This window comes from Hirundo rustica, chromosome 9 (genome assembly GCF_015227805.2).
Source record: "Hirundo rustica isolate bHirRus1 chromosome 9, bHirRus1.pri.v3, whole genome shotgun sequence".
Lineage (NCBI taxonomy): Eukaryota > Metazoa > Chordata > Aves > Passeriformes > Hirundinidae > Hirundo > Hirundo rustica.
In genome coordinates this window covers 27,510,657-27,527,262 of record NC_053458.1, presented here as the reverse complement: position 1 = coordinate 27,527,262, position 16,606 = coordinate 27,510,657, and the positions used below count along the sequence as shown (strand labels likewise).

Sequence of the window (16,606 nt, the reverse complement as noted above, 5' to 3'; positions counted from 1 at the left end):
ATGGACCACCTGTCCTCACGCCCGCACACCCACGACGGCACTGCACGACCCACATCTGTGTCCCAGGTCTCCGTGCCTGCACTCCGGGGACACCCCTGTCCCCCCAGCTGTGGTATTTGGCACCCGAGTGCTCAGCCAGGAGGGCGACTGTCCCCGCAGCTCCTGGGGACTCACGCCCCGACAGCCCTGCCCGCGCCGGCAGCGCAGAAGCCTCGGGAAGCCGGGAAGCTCGGGCAGCCGCGGCGGAGCCCGTCCCTCTCTCCCAGACCAGCTCAGGGCTTTGCACCAGCACCAAGCTCACACAGCACTCTCATGCTTCTTTTTTTATAAGATTTATGGGAGTTGCGGGGAGAGGGGCAGAGGCGGTTCGGGAGGAACGCGGCCGGCGCGGGGTCCCGGGGCTGCGCTCAGTGCAAGGGGTAGAACTTGCAGATGTAGTGATGTTTCCGGGAGCACTCCGCGCTGTCCCACACCGTGAAACCTGCGGGACGGACAGGCAGGGGGCTGGCGGCGGCCACGGCGAGCACGGGCCCCGGCTGCGCCCACCGCAGCCCTCCCAGGGGATGGGAGCCGGAGGAGGGAGGCGGGGGAACGCGGGCCCAGCCCAGGCGCAGGCGGCGGCTGCGGGCAGCGGGCACTCACCGCTGCGATGGGTAAGCGCGGCGCAGCTCCCCCCTCGGGCACCGTTCCCGGGCACTTCACCGCTGGCACTGTAGTTCTTCCCACTCGTCCACTGCCAGACCTGGCTCTGTGCGGGGAGAGGGGGGGTTCAGGGGCACGGCCCAGCAGTGCCCCAGCCCCCCATCAGCCCTGCCGCCCGCGCCTCACCTCTTGACTCTTCTGGAGGCCGATCCAGACGGGCTGCACACGCTGGTAGTAGGAGATGGCTCTCCGCAGGGTGGCGGCCTCACGGGCATCCTCCACCCAGGCCAGGTGGGCGCCCTCCCTGACGTCCCGGCACCGGCTCTGCAGGGAGAGCTGTCAGTGCCCGGGCATCTCAGGGAGACAGGGGGGTGTCCCTGTTCCCCTGTGGTCTTACCTCAGCCTCGTCCCAGGTCTGGGGGTCGGGGAAGTACTTGAAGCAGCTGAGCTTGTAGTAATACCAGCCGTCGGGGCAGTAGTTTATGTGCCTGCCATCTGTTTGGGGAGAGCGGCGGGCAGGCATGAGGGACAGCTGGCATCACTGCCTGGAGAAGAGCGTGGCTCCCTCCTGGCCCAGCTACAGAAGCAGGTGCCCCCCGAGCCGTGGCACTCACCGACCGGCCGCAGGAGCCCCACGCAGGCCAGCAGCAGGAGGGCGAGTCTGGCCGCGGCCGCCATCCTCCTTGCTCCCTGTAAAGGCTCGGGAGGGTCACACAAGGCCCCTTGGGGACACACGATGCTACCTGTGCCCAGAGAGTGCAAACCTGCCCCGCCGTGGGCTGAGCCTGGCCCCTTGGAGCCGCCTGGAGGAGATGGCAGGCTGTGCCTCCCTCTCTGCTCCCCGGAACAGGTCACTGCTCCACGCCTGCACCCTGCGCACCAGGCACGGCTCGGAGTCCCCAGCTCCACACTGGCAGCAGATTGTCCCGGCCCCACCAGTCCCAGACTCGGCAGGAGGCATTTGGGAGAGCCAAGCTGCTCTGTGAGGACAAGGGGAGGGTGCTGCCACAGACCCCACGGAGGCAATGGCACAGGTGGGGCTGCAGGGACTACGTGCACCACGGCGTTTTCACGCCCTGAGCTCGTAGTGCTGCCCGGGCTGGGGAGGCAAATCGGCCTCATCAGCACAGTTCCCCTTTATCTGGGCTAATCCCTGGGCACTGGGGCCGATTTGCAGATTCAGCTCATCTTCCCCTCAAAGAAGCAGCAACAAAAGTCAACGCAGGGCTGAAAAACGCAGCATCACAGCCTACCCCATCCAGCGAGGGCAGGGCTCAGCTCCCACGGCAGCTGCCAGGGAGAGGGACCAGCTCCTGTTTGCCTGTTTGCCAGCTCTGAGCATCCCGAGGCCCCAGCTGCCTCGTGAGGGTCCTCTTCCTCACCTGTTGTCTGGAGACGGTGAGGAATAGCGGCTTGTCGCGGGTCACCGGGACAGGAGAGGAGAGGAGCTGCCCTTTATAGCCTGGCGCACACCAGCATCTGTTTGCCCAACTCAGGTGATTCTCACCATAAAAATCTTACTGCTGACCCCCCTCCGTCCCCCCCCACTTTGCTGGAAAATTGCCCAGATCTCCGCTCTGTTTGCATTTAACATATCTCCAGAAACAGACAGGAAGAACCTGTCCTAGTCGGTCAATAAACCCCCTGCAATTATCATTAATTGCTCCCGCGATACAGATATAATCTCCCAGCCCAGAGGAGCCTGGCACTTGGCAGGGATGCCCGCCGGGCCAGTCCAGGATCGCCCGGGGGCTGGCGGGGATGAGCCAGGGGACCATCGCCCGATCCCGGCCAGAGCGTCCCTGCGAGAGGCGGCCGGGCCGCGGGTCCGATCCCCCGGCACTGCCCCTGTCCCCAGCCAAGGGGGGCACCGGGCCGGGCCCCGCTCCCTGCCCGGCTCTGCCATGCGTCACCCACGCACCGCCCTTGTTTGAACTGCCGGGGGATGTTTGCCAGCAGGATGCGGGACGCCGGGATGTGGGAACAGCCTGCAGCCGGGGGCTGGAGGTGCCATCAGATAGCGGCGAGGGTGCCCAGCCCTGGGCCCGGCCGTGACGCCAGCCTTCGTCATTGCGGGAGAAAGGGACAGCTCCCGCAGCAGCAGCCCCTCGCTGCCCCTGCGCCCCCGGCCCGCGAGGCCGCTGCCGGCATGGAGCCACAGGGATGAGCTCCTGGCCCCGGCGGCAGGAGCCCTTAGGCAGGGTCTGGCACACGGTGGTCCTTGCTCCTCGCCCCGGGCTGTCCCCTGCACCCGTGGGAGACAGCTGGAGTTCACGCTCCTGCTGCCACCACGCTGCTCTGCAGCGTCGCTTTGCTGGCTCCTGGTGGACCAAAGCGGCTTTGAAAGATCATCCTGCTGCCTGTCCTGTGGCTCCTGCTGCCTGCCCTGGCCAGCCCATGGCTGTGCTTCCCCAAAACCCTCGGTGGAGGCCAGCGGGGAGGAGAGGAGCTGCCCTTGAGGGCCTGGTGCTCACCAGCGTTAGTGTGACCCAGCAGGCAGCTACCTGCAGCAGATCCAGACCCAGGGCTGAGCCCTGCTTCCCCCCACATGGAGAGCTTGCTGTCAGACTCAAGCCATGTACAGCCAAGGGATCTCCTCTGCAGCAGCATTTGCTGAAACATGCAGCCGGTGAATGCTGCTACACCCACAGGGAGCAGCTCCCTGCCGGCGTGCAGAGGCAGGTCTGGCTTCTGCCTCGGGGAGGGAGGAGGATCAGACCCCTCTCCTTCACCCACACAGCAGGATAGAGCTGCTTCTGCTTGCCAGGCATCCTCCAGGATCCAAGGGGTGAAACCTCGTGTCCAAACACAGCTGCTGCCTGCTATCAGTTCTGAAAGAAACAACCTGCCAGACACCAGCCGCCCCGATCAATGCTGAAACCCTGCAAACACAGCGACTCCCCAGAAAACAGGACTCCACCCTCAATTTATAAAAAAACCTTGAAAAATCTCCCCCAAAGCGCCTGAGGCTCTTCCAATACTCCTCAGTTAGGCAGGTGATTTGGCAGCTCCCTGCCTGGATGGTTCAGTTTGCAGCAGAGCAAGTTTGCACAAGCCCCTGGCCATCCCAGGCTGAGGAAGAGGCAGGAGCAGTCCCGAGGAGACACAGATTCAAGCCTCAGCCTGAGCACCATTCAGCTCAATGCAGCTGTGCCAGGGGCTCAGTTCAGCAGCAGAGCTCGCTAAACTTTGGCACAGATGTGCAAGCTGTGGGAGAACATGGATGAATGACTCCCGGAGGTTTGGACTCGCCCAGCTGGCTCTACCAGGAGATAAAGGAGCGGCACTGTTTGAATATTAAACACTTAAAAAGCCCCCAGCAGCTTCACCCCAGCTCAGCATCATAATTCTGCTACTGGCTCCACCTGAGTCCACAGCAAGAGCTGGTGAGCAGCCAGCTGAGCACCAGTGGAGCCCAAGGCTTTGGTGGCACCTCCGTGCTCCAAACACAGCATGGCAGCTACTGACAGCTTGTTTTCTGATTGCTCAAGTGAAACTCTTTAAGCCTGAGAACAGCACAGAGGAGTGGTGGTTCCCTGTTGCAGAGGCTGCAGAATCACACATCTTCATGCTCTTAAGTCTGCAGAAATGGAGGCTCAGGGAGGACCTTATCACTCTCTACAACAACCTGAAAAGAGGCTGTAGACAGGTGGGGGTTGATCTCTTCTCCCAGGATGAGAGGAAATGGCTTAAAGTTGCACCAGGGGAGGTTGAGATAGGATACAAGGGAAAATTTTGTCAATGAAGGGCAGTCAGGCATTGGATCAGGCTGCCCACAAAGTGGTGGGGTCACCACCCCTGGAATGTTCCAAAAAGATCTGTATGTGACATTTGGGGACATGGTTAAAGGGCGAACACAACAGTGCCAGGTTAAAGGTCGGACTCAGGAGACCCAAAATCCATCTGCTACGCTCACACCAGGCTGCTTCCAGCTCCCTTGGGTGGAGCTAAGCGGTGGGGTTTGTGTGGTGCTGACACAGAGCACCCCTGATCCATTTATAAGCCGGTGGCTGTGGCACAGTAGCCAGGAAAGCAAAACGAAAACAGCAGCACACACACGCTGGGCACATACTTTTTTATTCTGGGGATAAAAATTGCTTAATACATTTGGCAGCAACTATTTTCATAAAAGACTTTTATAAAAAATGTAAAAATAAGCAAATATTTTCCATTATTAATATAGGAAAATGCTGCTGTGTGAATGGTTACTCTACAACTTATGAGATAAAATACCACCTTAAGGAGATATTAACTTTACAAGTAGTTTAAAAAAAAAAAAAAAATAGATAAGAAAGGCAGAGGGCCATCATATTAAGAGGCCAGGCACGGAACTGGCTTCATTCCACAGAAAGCTCTCGTCTTGTAAAAGGAAGCCACATATATAAAAAGGCACTTGGTTATTTGGAGCTAAGGAGCAAAAGCCCTTTGTTTCTTCAGCATCGATGTAGCAACACTTCATCTTTTGCAGTGAAACGTGTACCTGGACAGACCCCCCTGGAGGTCTGAGTCAGCTGCAGCTGAGCTTCAGAGGCCAGGCTGCAGCGAGCGTGCCAAGGAACGCTGTGTGCGCCGTGAAAAGCGGTAACTTCACACAGAATGAACAACTTCAGCCCAAAACGACGGCCCCGGGAACCAGCTCCTCCTGAGGCCCTGCCTTCATGTACCATTGAGTGGAATTGGGAGGGGAAAAAAAAAAAAAAAAAAAAGAAAAAAAAAAAAAGAAAAAAAAAGAAAAAAGAAAAGCAACTTTGACTCTTGATTAGAATGGAAAGAAACACCGGAGACAATACTGTACACGGTAGGGTGTTGGATGGCCTGCCCGGAGGGGAGCGGCCTTCAGTCCTTTGGCAGCAGCCGGCAGCCCCGAGCTCTTTGGAAGACGTGTCTGCAGCATTCCCCTGAAGAGGCAGGAGCAAACCATCCCCACAAACGTTCACTTGGGCTGCTGGCTGGTCTGGAGCCCTTCAGAGAAACGCTGCTCTTGTGGAGAAAGCAGAAAGAGCAGCTGTTTGCCTAAGGTCAGTGATAGCTGGCTTCCACAACTTCAAAACTATTGGGGCAGCTGCACTACGGGCAGCCCTGCTGTCCCACAGAGCTCCGTGGGCCACCTCCGCTGGGAAATCTCCACTCAAGTTGAAGCTGAGAGCGGAGGACAGTCCCAAACCTGTGCAGCAAACTGCAGGATGTGATGGTTTCTGAGCTGTTCGGTCTGCTGCCACAGCCCAGCTCCTGGCATGCTGCTCGTGCTGCTCGGCAGTCAGTGCTGCAGCCTCCGTGCGCTGGGAGGGGAAGACAAGGCAGCTGTGAGCCAGGGTTGCAGCGAAAGGGACACTTTTCAAAGGGCTGGATGTCATTCCTGACGCAGAAGGACACACACCGCAAACATGTCACCACATGTTTGACACTTCTTGATAATACCATAAAGAGGCAGCATATGGTATCTGGAGGACAGGACACACAGCCACCCTCGGATAGAGGGGCGGGGACTACTGTGCAAGAACACTGGGAGCTCGTGTTACCAGTTTCTGAGACACTCGTGCTCATCCCAAAAGGCCTGTATCAGTTGCAGTGCATCTCTTCTTGCACGGGAGCCCATGAAGGCGGTCATGGACACTCCTGGCAGGATGGGGGGTACAGGGAGGGTAGTGTGTCAAAATGGTCAGGGGTGTCTCGGGGAAGAGATCGGCCCCGCGGCCACCGTGGCAGGAAAACCAGGTCAGACCAGCGTTTTCGGGAGGGAAAATAACAAAAAAACCAACCTAAAAAGACTATATGTATATATAATCTCATAATACCTGGGGAGCAGGCAGTGAGAACGCTAAAGGGTGTTAGTGGGTCTCTATAAGACAAAGACTCCTGAAGAGGACGGGGTGAAGCTGAGTGACAGGAGGCGTCACTTGACCTGCAGGTGTTTTGGGAGGTCCGGCTCGCTTGCTGAGCAAGAGTGGACGGGGGAAGGAGGGGGCCTAGGAATGTGGGTGCAGCTCTGAGCTGTGTCAAGACAAGGCAACTTGAACTCGAGGAGAACTAGTAGAAGGTGCTTCAGAGAGAGGTTATGTAGGTAACAGGAGGAGTAACAAAATAAGGATACAAAGCTGGTTTTGGTTAAATTTCTGGAGAAACGACCACAAGATGTATTAAGCCGAAGAGCTGTCTCCCCAAAAGCAACGGTGGAACACGTTTAAAAGCAGACTGGAGAATCCAGTGCAGACATCAGTCACGTCCAAGGTGCGTGGGAGTTGGTTAGAAGTGACCCAGCTGGTCTTCTCCGTCACCAGCTTCTACAGTTCTCCATAAAAGCACACAAAAGTCTACAGCGACCACAGTCCCTCCAACGAAAGAACATCATGGGCTCATTAAGACTCTGGGATACTAAAATGGTTCTTCATTTCCATCCTGGAAGACCTTCATGAGTTCTGGAGTCCGCTTTAGTCGGGCTGCAGCGCGGGCAGCCTTCAGGCGTACACCTGCATGTTGTTCCGCTGCTGCTCCGTCATGTGGGCGGCCGCCGGCCCGCGCTGGTTGTTACCGGGACTGGTCGCCACGTCGGACCAGTCAGAGGCAGAGTGCGGGGAAGAGCTCGACCACTGGTCTGGAGATTCGGGCGACGGAGTCAGGTACGGGTGCTCCCCTTGTAAGTGCCGGTTGTGGCTAGGAGTCCGTTCTGTGGCCGAGGAGTAGCAGCTGTGCTGGGAGGGAGGCGTGGGGTACTTCCCCATTGAGCTCTGGAACTGGTGGTAGGCTGGCAGCACCGTCTGAGCCACCTGCCCGTCCTGCTGAGGGATGGCAGCCATGGAGAACGAGGCGCTGGGCAGCTGCGCTAGATCCGGGATCTGGTACATGGAGCTGAGAGGGCCAGCCACGTTCTGAGCGCAGTTTGACTGGGCCTGCTGCGGCAGTGCTTGCTGGTTTATGCTGCCCTTGGGAACCAGCTGGAAAGTCATGATGGGGGGCAAAGACTCCCTGGACACCCCCAGGTGCTTCGCGTCTGCTTGAACCAAGCCGCCCTGCTGAGAAACGCCGGGGTGGGAATGCATCACCTGGGGCACCATGCCGAACATCTCGTTGTACTGGGACTCGTTCACCTCCATGCGGTTCATCCACTCGGTGGAGACGCTGCCTGGCCGCAGCCTGCCCAGCCCGCTGTTGGGAGGGGTGGTTCTGTGCTGCGAGAGCAGCTGGCTGACGGACGGGAGCACCGTGCTGGACCCACGTCCCAGGGGCTGCATCTCGTGGAGGTTGGAGAAGGACATGGTGTGCGCAGCCTGCACCGACGGAGCGGTCAGCAGCGAGCTGGGCGACGAGTGCAGCACGCCCGGCGACGGCATCACAGGAGAAGAGGTTGGTTCAGATGCAAAAGCATGGGGAGACTCCAGGGAATCCACCGGTGACAGGGTCACTGAGCTCTCAGAAAACTGCCCTTTGCCCTCGCTGAGGGACTTCTTCCTTCTCCGCTTTGCATCTTTGGTGAGGCTGGCGGGCATGCCTTTGGCATTCGGTTTTCGTGACTTCTTGCTTAGCGAAGCGTGTTTCAGGTTGAGGAAGGACCTGTTGGGGCCGCAGATGACTGGGGAGAGGGCAGAGTTCAGCATGGCCCCGGGGTGCCCGGCAGGGCTGTGGGCCACGTTGTACTCGTTGAGGAGCTGCACGATGTCATGGTGCATCCGGTCCTGGGCCACGTCCCGGGGCAGCCGGTCCATGTGGTCCGTGATGTCTCGGTTGGCAAAATGGTCCAGCAGGATTTTGGCGGCTTCGAAACTGCCCTCCCGAGCAGCGAGGAAGAGTGGAGTCTCCTCCTGGAAACACGGAGAGTAAATATTTTAGCAGCCCCAGTGTGGGGGGGACTGACTCTTACAACTCATAATCCCTTATGGCGTGGCAGCCTGGCAAACACTGTATAATGCAGTGTCACACTAGCTGTCTCCAAGTGTCACCCACCCTGAGAGCTGCCCACTGAAAAAGGCAGATTACAGATCATTTCATACACAGCAGTGGAGCACAGGCTGAACTTTCCCATCAGGAAGGGCACTATTGTGCCCCGGGATCCTTGGAGGAACCATGAAAGCACCTTGTGCCTTCCTCTTATTGTCCGCTATGAGGTAAAGGTACAAAAGGCTAAAACGGCCCAGTAAGGAACTAGAGCTTGTTGGTAGCTCTAAAATCCACTGAGCAATATATAATAATCAAAAAAAGATACTTTAGGCAGAAGAGAGGAATCAAGCACTAAGACACAGCAAACGCTAACAGTGAAGCTACTGAACATCTGCACAGTGCAGACAGGCTGTCAAACAGAGGGGCTTGTCCCTCATCTCCACCCTGCACTGAGATCCCTGGAAATGTCACAGGATGCAACTGCTGCGGTGCCACCAGATAGTTTTCTGTCTGCTAACTGGAATTCAGCTGTCTAACACCAGCAGCAATTCACCTGCTGCTCTCACTCTTCACTGACTCTTGTCTCACATTCCTTCCCTGCAAGGAAAGCAGGACAGCCTTGATGCCCAGCACTTGGCCAAACAAGGAAGAGAACTGCTCTCCCATATCAGAAACCCTGTAAGAAACGCAGCACCTGGGGAGAGCTCCACTCACAGTGTGGGTTTGGAAGACCTGCACTGAGCACCCAGTTAAGAACATCTGAACTTAGTTCGCTACCAGGAGTGAAGAGATGCTTTGAGCTAGGAAGCAGACGCTTGCTGAGCACTCCCACACTGTACCTTGTTATCCTGCATGTCTCTGTTGGCTCCATTTTTCAGCAGTACTAGTGTTGCTTCCACATTGTTGACAGCAGCAGCCCAGTGAAGAGCAGATTTACCTGCAGGGAAACACAACAATGTCAGTAACAAACTAAGGAGCTATTTTGCTTCTCCTCCAGGATTGTTTAACCAAGCCACTGTGCAACAGCCTGTAGTTTATTGCCACTGGAAGACTTTGCAGGAGAGCTCAGTGTGTGATTCAGCTACAGAATTCATGAAGAGCCCCCACTCTGGGAGAGCAGAACCCACCCCTCCCTGCCCACACCATGGCAAATGCTTGCCCAGGCTGGCACTTGGCGTTCACATTACCGTGGTCATCCACGGCGTTCACATCAGCCTGGCAATTAATGAGCTCGGCCACCATCCCTTCCACAGCCAGACGTGCGGCCAGAATTAATGGGGTCGTCCCGTCATTCATCCGAGCATCCAAGTCTGTCACTCTGTTACGGATCAGGATCTGGACAACAGGGGAAGATGGATTTTTCTCAACACCACTACAGACCATAACTGAGGATTTGGCAGAATCTCAAGAGAAATTTTACAATGACAAAGCAGCCCGAGCACTGAAATGCAAGGACCCAGAAAACAGGCAACGGGGGCAAACAGACCAAATAAATACACGCCAGATGATTTATGCACGCTGAGTTCTTCAAGCTGTGAATAACCAAGGAAACTGGATGTAAAATAGCTCTGCCTGGCCACCACACCGTGGAAGGCACGAGAGCAGGGTTGTGAGTGAACAGAGCGCAGCTTGCACAGGCTCATACAGAGCCCCGAGCTCTCCAATGGCCATACCTGGAAGACCCCCTGGGCGTCAGCAGCCACGGCCGCGTGCAGAGGGGTCCGTCCCATGTTGTCCCGAGCATTGGCATCCGCCCCGGCATCCAGGAGCCGCTTGGCAGCGTCGGCCCTGGAGTAGCGGGCCGCCAGGTGCAGAGCCATCTCCCCGGTGCGGTCTGTCTGCGCCTGCAGGTTGGCGCCCTGGTAGATCAGATCCGTGATGATGTTTGCCGAGGAGTCTTCCCCGTCCTCGTCGTCCTCGCTGATGTCGGAGCCGCCCGCACGCAGAGATGCCAACATCAGCGGAGTGCATCCATCTGCAGTGGGGGAGATGGGGATACAGCAGCCTGGAAAACCTTCCTACCATCCTTCTCCCTTGAGCTCCCAATCCCTCCAGTTGCTTTAACCCAGACCTCTTCTTAAAGCCCAACAGTTAGCGAGTTGTCTTCCTTCCAAGCACGAGTACCTACTGCAAACCCATCAGAACTTGAGATATTTCTCTAAAGACTAAGGCCATCATAAACCAAAAGGACTTTACTGCTAAACTGTAAAATTTCCACAAAAAGTAAAGTCTAGCTGGAAGAAGCAAGGGCTATAAAAAAAATCAAAGTAACCTGACAACTGAGTGTAACCTGTTTGTAGAGATGTTCTAATCACATCCCTGGGGAGAAGAAAACAGTTGAACGAAAAATTATTCAACAACTAGCCACTGATTATTGGTGACATTCACTACAGATATTAACATGATGTGAAATGCAGACAAAAGCCTTCATATCTACAGCAAGGTTATCATGAGAAGGATGCTGAAGTTGTGACAGTCAAGCACTCAAAGCTGACAAATGCCGCAGGATATATACTCTCACACAGTCTGGGTACTTTGGGAAATACTGGTCTTACTCTCCTCAAGCCTCCAGTGCTGGGATGCCCACAAAGGCTATAGTCACACTTATCCAACCAGGATCCCTGCATTGGCAGTGGAAGGAGAAAGGCTCCTCCAAACCTCTAATTTAACTCAGCTCCCTCTGATGAATTTCTCTCTCTGCTAATGAGAGAGGACAGTGCAAGAAGACCACCTCATGCTGCTGATTTTTCACCCTTGTTAATACCCTCCTTGATGCAGGATAATTAAGATTTAAAGCATCTCCACACATTTTCAGTAACCCTTAAAAATGCCGAGTGCTTCATTTCCAGCAGTCTCTGAATGTTACGTGATATTCCCTAAAACCCCAAAAGTGTAGCTGCAGACACTGATGCCTCCTTGCTAATTTTAGTGCTTTCCTGCACGTCTTTCAGAGGCACCTGGAAAGCAAGAGGGACTGAGATGGGAGCAGAAGGGAACCTCACTCTGCTCATTGCCCCACTGGAGCCCACCAGAAGAAATACAAGACAATTTTTTCATCAAGTACCTGATTTATCTCATGGGCAAGCAGGGGACAAACAATGGCTTCTCTGCCTGCACAGCTCTCAGTCACAGAGCACTGCACAGAGCCACTCTGGGGTTCTGTGCACATAAACAAGGTGATATCTCCTACTGGAAGTAACACACACAGCTCTAAAGCCCTGCTCCCATTTCCCAGCTTCCGATCACTGAGTCTTTCTGTCTCTCTGCTTTAGGACAGTTCCAAAACCTTCTAGAAATCTACGGTTCCAGCCAGGGCAGCGGAGGAGCAGGCTCTGCCCGGGCTCCAGCAGCCTGCACACTCCTCCTAGTGGCTCCCCACCACAGGACACACAGCCTTCCTTCCACCCGGCTCCTTTCCCAGGATTTGTTGGACGGCAGCAAAGTGTTGATGTACGGGCACGGGTTCAGCTCCAAGATCCAGTCCTGTCTGCAGACCCTCTCTGCTGCTCTCCCAAAGCTATACCCTCCTTTTGTGCTTCTCCCTCCCACCGCTGGCTCTGCTCCCTTGTCCCAAATGAATGCTCCTCAGTATTCCAGTCAGGCTGTGCTCTCCTCCGCATCGCCACAACACAAAGAGCAGAGAGACAGAGCACAGAAAGGAGCTTTCCTTTCCTCCAGCACCACAGCTCTGGGAAAAACCACTCGCAGGATAGGTCTGGCTTGCTCCGTCACCGCAGTTGTCCTGGACATTCGTGCCTAGCTTCTCCACAGGGACAGCACAGCATTAAATCCCTGGAAGAATTAGCTGCCACCCTCCACAGAGTTTCTCAGGTACGTGCAGCTATTTTCAGAGCCTTGCAAGTTGGCCACACACGGTTGGTTTTATGAGGCCAGCAAAAGCACATCCAGTTAGACAGTCACAATTAAGTGTTTGATGGACTACTAGAGAAAAAAAAGCTGTGGACACAATGTCTTTTTTTTCCTCCTTCCAGCTCGTTCTCTCAAAGAGCTGGAAAAGAACCCAAAAGCATCCAGCTGGAGGCAGACACCCAGCATGGAAAATTCCAGTCTAAACCACTGAAGTTTTAGTGACTGAAAATAAGAGGGGTGTATAATAGGGAGAGTTCATCAATTTTAATTATAGATGGTGTTACCAGTTATGCCTATAATTGCATTACCCTGGTTACACACTCACAATAACTCCAGTGAAAAGAATGTACTCACTGCTCTGGGGGACACAGCAAAAGAATAGCGTGGGGAGACAAAGGTGGTGGCAGCATTTTATAAAACCTCTTCTGTTTGCCTTCTTTCAGTAGGACAGCCCCTGACCACATGTAAAATGCAGAATGAGATAAACATGTTCACCAGACAGGTACTCCAGAAGGTCAGGCACAAGGTACTGAAAGATGAGATGTAAGGAACCCACAGGAAAAACCTCTAGGCAATGGTTCTGGAGGACACTGGGGCTCTTGGATCCCCCTAAACTTGAGAGACTGCAGAAGGTGGTGGATTAAGAGAGGGAACATACCCTTTCTTAAGGGTACAATGAGGTGTTTCTCCCCTCTCTAGAAGAGAGGATCTAACTCGCCCAGTTCCAGGTGGCTCCAGCCCAGACACCTGCACTCAAGTCAGTCAGCCTGAACACCTTTTACTCCTTTTTAATTAATTAGGGGCAGCAAAGCATTACTGGGGTGTGAACCATCCCATTTTCAGACTTCTTGGGACAGAGGAGAACTACCTCTCAGAAGGGCCCACTTATGTCCATCTGCCTGCTAAAGTGCCCAGGGCAGAGAAACAGCCACATTAACTGTGAAGAATCCTACTCCTCCTTACTAACCCATTATTTCAACATCACTCACACTTTTAAAATTATTTCTGCCCCTGACAGAAATTTAAAAACTATTTCTGCCCCTGCTTGCTTCTGATGTCACAGAGAGAAATAACTTAAGGCAGCTTGCTGCAAGCTTCACAATTGTATCTGGATGGCAGGAAGACAACTCACAGGTCAGTATTATTTCATCGCTGTTGTTGGACAAAGCTTGGGGTGAACATGAAAATAAGCAGTCTGGAGTCTTAAGAATATTATTGCCTGCACTTGGAAAGCTTTTACCCTGCCACACAACTACAAGTTTCAATAGGGGAAATAAAGAAAAGCTTAAATTTGGCAGAAACTGATGGTTTATGTTCTCACACTCGTTACACAAAAATCCCTCCTTCCCACTGCATTTTGGAGAGCTAACGGGTCAATGAGCAGAAAAGACAATAGAAAGGAACTGAGAGAATGGGTCCAGTCATCCTTGAATTGCATGGAAATATTCCCACAAAACGCAGTAAAAAAAGGAATTGCAGCAATATCATCAGCGTCGCCTCCCTGCATATGAACAGGAGCCATATTTGCAGCTCTTCCAACTACAATAAAGCTCTTGGTCAACTGCCTCTTCTCAGAACCCAGAGATCAGATATTACCAGACCAGTTATGACCCACCCAGTCCCTCACCAGCTTGTACAGCTTTAGTACTACACTCGTAAAAAGCAGGAGAGGGTTCCCAGGGCAGCTAGTCAGTTGGGACTGAGAGAGAGAGCAAACCTGCCTGCATGTTAAAGAAACCTTCAAAGTCCACAGTTCTGCTATGAATTCAGTGACTTGATCATCACAAGCTGAAGACATGAATCAGGGAATAAAAAAAAAATCCATGAACAATCTTGCTGCATTGCTGCTCTGTTCAGGACAGATACCTCACACATTGCTAATGAGGGCAGACTGTCTGCCAAATAGTCATTCAGGAAAAGGCCATCCTTGCTTCCTCAACTGGTAACAGACACCTCAAGAACAAAATCTGCTAAGCTGGGCCTTAGAAGAGTCTGGCATAGATCTCTGCAGTGATCCAACTGGAGAAACTGGGGGTTATTTCCAGCACAATTAGGCATTCAGAATTTCTGACAATATCACTTGGGCACACGCTGTTATGAATGAGATTCTACGGATGCTTGCTAAGTGAACTCTTTTCCTCCTGGCTCCATGAGACTCCATGTGCTACAGACCATGGTTTAACCTTTCCAGCATTTTTTTTTTTTTTCTCCCAGGAGTGCACACTGTGCTTTCTTCAAGCACCATGAAATTCCTGCTGGTGTTCCTGCATACTCCATTTAATTTGTAACATCAGCAGCCCCAGCCATCGCAGACAGGGGAGGTTGGTGGCTGGCTGGCAGGACACACAGAGACACTCCGAGTACTGACCTGGCCCTCTGACGTTGACATCCAGAACATCCACTTCTTGATCTGCCTGAGGGGGAGTGAGGGCCAGGGAGGTGCTCCCACAGACGTCTGCTGCCTCCAGGTGCTGCTGTGTCCACTGGCGCTGGTCAATCTGCTCATCCCCTTCTGGCAGCAGGGCCTGGTCCTCAGCCTGAGAACAGCAACGAGCAGCTGCTTCAAAACACTCATCAAGTGGCCAAAGACACTCAAAGTTCTTGGGGTGTTCTTAATTTTGGTGGGGATTTTTGTTGCATTCTGGTTTTTTGTTTGCTTTCTCATTGTTTTAGGGGGAGGTTGTTTTCTTCTAAGCCAATGGTGGTCTCCATTTACTTCGGCTTGGCATTATCAGCTTTCGTACTCTCACCATACGTTATCAGGCCTGAACTGCAAGATATTACATTAAACTTCTTGTCCCTTTTGCTGCTTTAGGGAGGGGACACTGAAACTGAAGGTACTGACTTCCATCAGCCTGTGCTGGCAGTGTTAACCTGAGGATTTGCTCTTCAGATACCATTAATAATACATTACCAATCCCTAGGCCAAGGGAGGTGTTGAGCAAGGCAAGGTAACGCAGGTGGTTGTCTCACCAGCAGTTTCAGGTGGTATTTAAGTCTTGGAGCTCCTTACCTTTGCTCTCTTTGGCTGAGGTCCACCATCACCTGCCCAGTGCTCAGTAGTCCCAGGGTCGGCCAGGTTTCCCTCTGGTATCTGGACTGACAGATTTCTGACAAACAAGGAGAATATATCACTTTGCAGCATGGTGCTTGTAAGTTTGGTAGCGTGCAAACAGAGGAACCAAGAAGTTTCAAACTTCAGCCAGCCAACAGTGGCATTAAATGCACTTGGAACTGGAAAGTTGTTTAATTCAGTGGAAAGCCAAAACTGCATAAAACTCTTGAAGCTTTCCATTACTTCTGAGTCACATTTTTGATGCATTGGGCTAGAGTTATTAGAAGTTTGTTGTCATCTATCAACCTAAAAATGTCTCACCTACTCCAGGAGAAAATTAGGCAAACAGTGCCCGGCTGATGATCTATACTGCTCAGTGCCAGAAAACCAAACAAAACCAGGAGATCAGATTCCTTGCTGGCATTTTATACATTACAGTTAATTAAAATTCCTCTGTCCAAACCAGATGTTTTTAAATTTAGAGGAGTAGCCTAAGAAGTTCTAGCTTAAAAGAAAGCTTTCTCTAAGGAGTTAAGTGCCTTTGATGAAACATATTTCAGCCACATTCTCAAAATCCTCAAGCCACTAATAAACAGAATGTCAGTGGCCTAGATGCAAACTTACTTGAGTCCAACAGCATCCTCCCCAACGGGCTCTCTGCGTTTATGGTTACTGGGATCCCTGCGCAGGATGAATCCCTCTGGCAGCCACAGAGAGCCGTGTTTGCGCTTGCGCTTTGCCATCATCACACCCAAAAGAAGGATCAGCAGAATGATCAAAGCTGCCACAGCAAGCAGGTAAAGCAGCTGGGTCTTTGGTGGTAACAAGGGCTCGCCTGAAAATTCCGGTTAAAACACAGTCTGATTAACACAGCGGAGACAACAATTTTCAACCTACAGACTCTCTTTTCTCAGCACAGTCCTTCCCACAGGGAGCATATTGTCTCTGCACAGAGTTTAGGCTCCACTGAAACTGCTGTTAAGTATGTATCACTTCTCTTTGACTTCCCTTGGTCTGGTTTCTCGAAGTATTTTTTTAGAGGGTATGGCTGCTGAACCAAAGACCTTGCTCCTTCCTCCAGCCATCCTCACTTGGCATAGAGAGAGCTGATCTACATGAAGATACAAGCATGACCCAACTAGGAAAAGCAATAATGCCAATCTAGAA

The 16,606-nt window shown here is 53.2% G+C and overlaps 2 protein-coding genes across 2 annotated transcripts in view; both read right to left on the bottom strand.

Annotated features, from left to right (window-relative positions):
* Positions 1-341: 341 nt before the first annotated feature.
* Positions 342-2,102, bottom strand: REG4 (regenerating family member 4). Its single transcript, XM_040073334.2, has 6 exons — positions 2,025-2,102; positions 1,257-1,332; positions 1,040-1,137; positions 829-966; positions 643-748; positions 342-481 (listed from the first exon to the last, which is right to left on the bottom strand). Exons 2-6 carry the CDS (start codon positions 1,318-1,320, stop codon positions 408-410), a joined length of 480 nt encoding a protein of 159 aa, XP_039929268.1. The 5' UTR covers positions 1,321-1,332; positions 2,025-2,102; the 3' UTR covers positions 342-407.
* Positions 2,103-4,729: 2,627 nt separating this feature from the next.
* Positions 4,730-16,606, bottom strand: part of NOTCH2 (notch receptor 2) — an 82,635-nt gene continuing 70,758 nt past the window's right edge. Inside the window, exons 27-33 of the mRNA XM_040072597.2 lie at positions 16,064-16,274; positions 15,398-15,494; positions 14,753-14,921; positions 10,188-10,489; positions 9,702-9,849; positions 9,354-9,451; positions 4,730-8,438 (exon numbers count right to left, since the gene is read on the bottom strand). Coding sequence (XP_039928531.1) covers positions 7,098-8,438; positions 9,354-9,451; positions 9,702-9,849; positions 10,188-10,489; positions 14,753-14,921; positions 15,398-15,494; positions 16,064-16,274 — 2,366 coding nt within the window. The 3' untranslated portion in view covers positions 4,730-7,097. The remainder of the gene's footprint in view (positions 8,439-9,353; positions 9,452-9,701; positions 9,850-10,187; positions 10,490-14,752; positions 14,922-15,397; positions 15,495-16,063; positions 16,275-16,606) is intronic.

Coding starts and splice junctions, on each gene's coding strand:
- REG4 (XM_040073334.2), bottom strand. CDS start 1,320: ATGGCGGCCGCGGCCAGACTCGCCCTCCTGCTGCTGGCCTGCGTGGGG. Junction 1,138..1,256: donor GGGGCTCCTGCGGCCGGTCG/GTGAGTGCCACG, acceptor CTCCCCAAACAG/ATGGCAGGCACATAAACTAC. Junction 749..828: donor GCCTCCAGAAGAGTCAAGAG/GTGAGGCGCGGG, acceptor CTCCCCGCACAG/AGCCAGGTCTGGCAGTGGAC.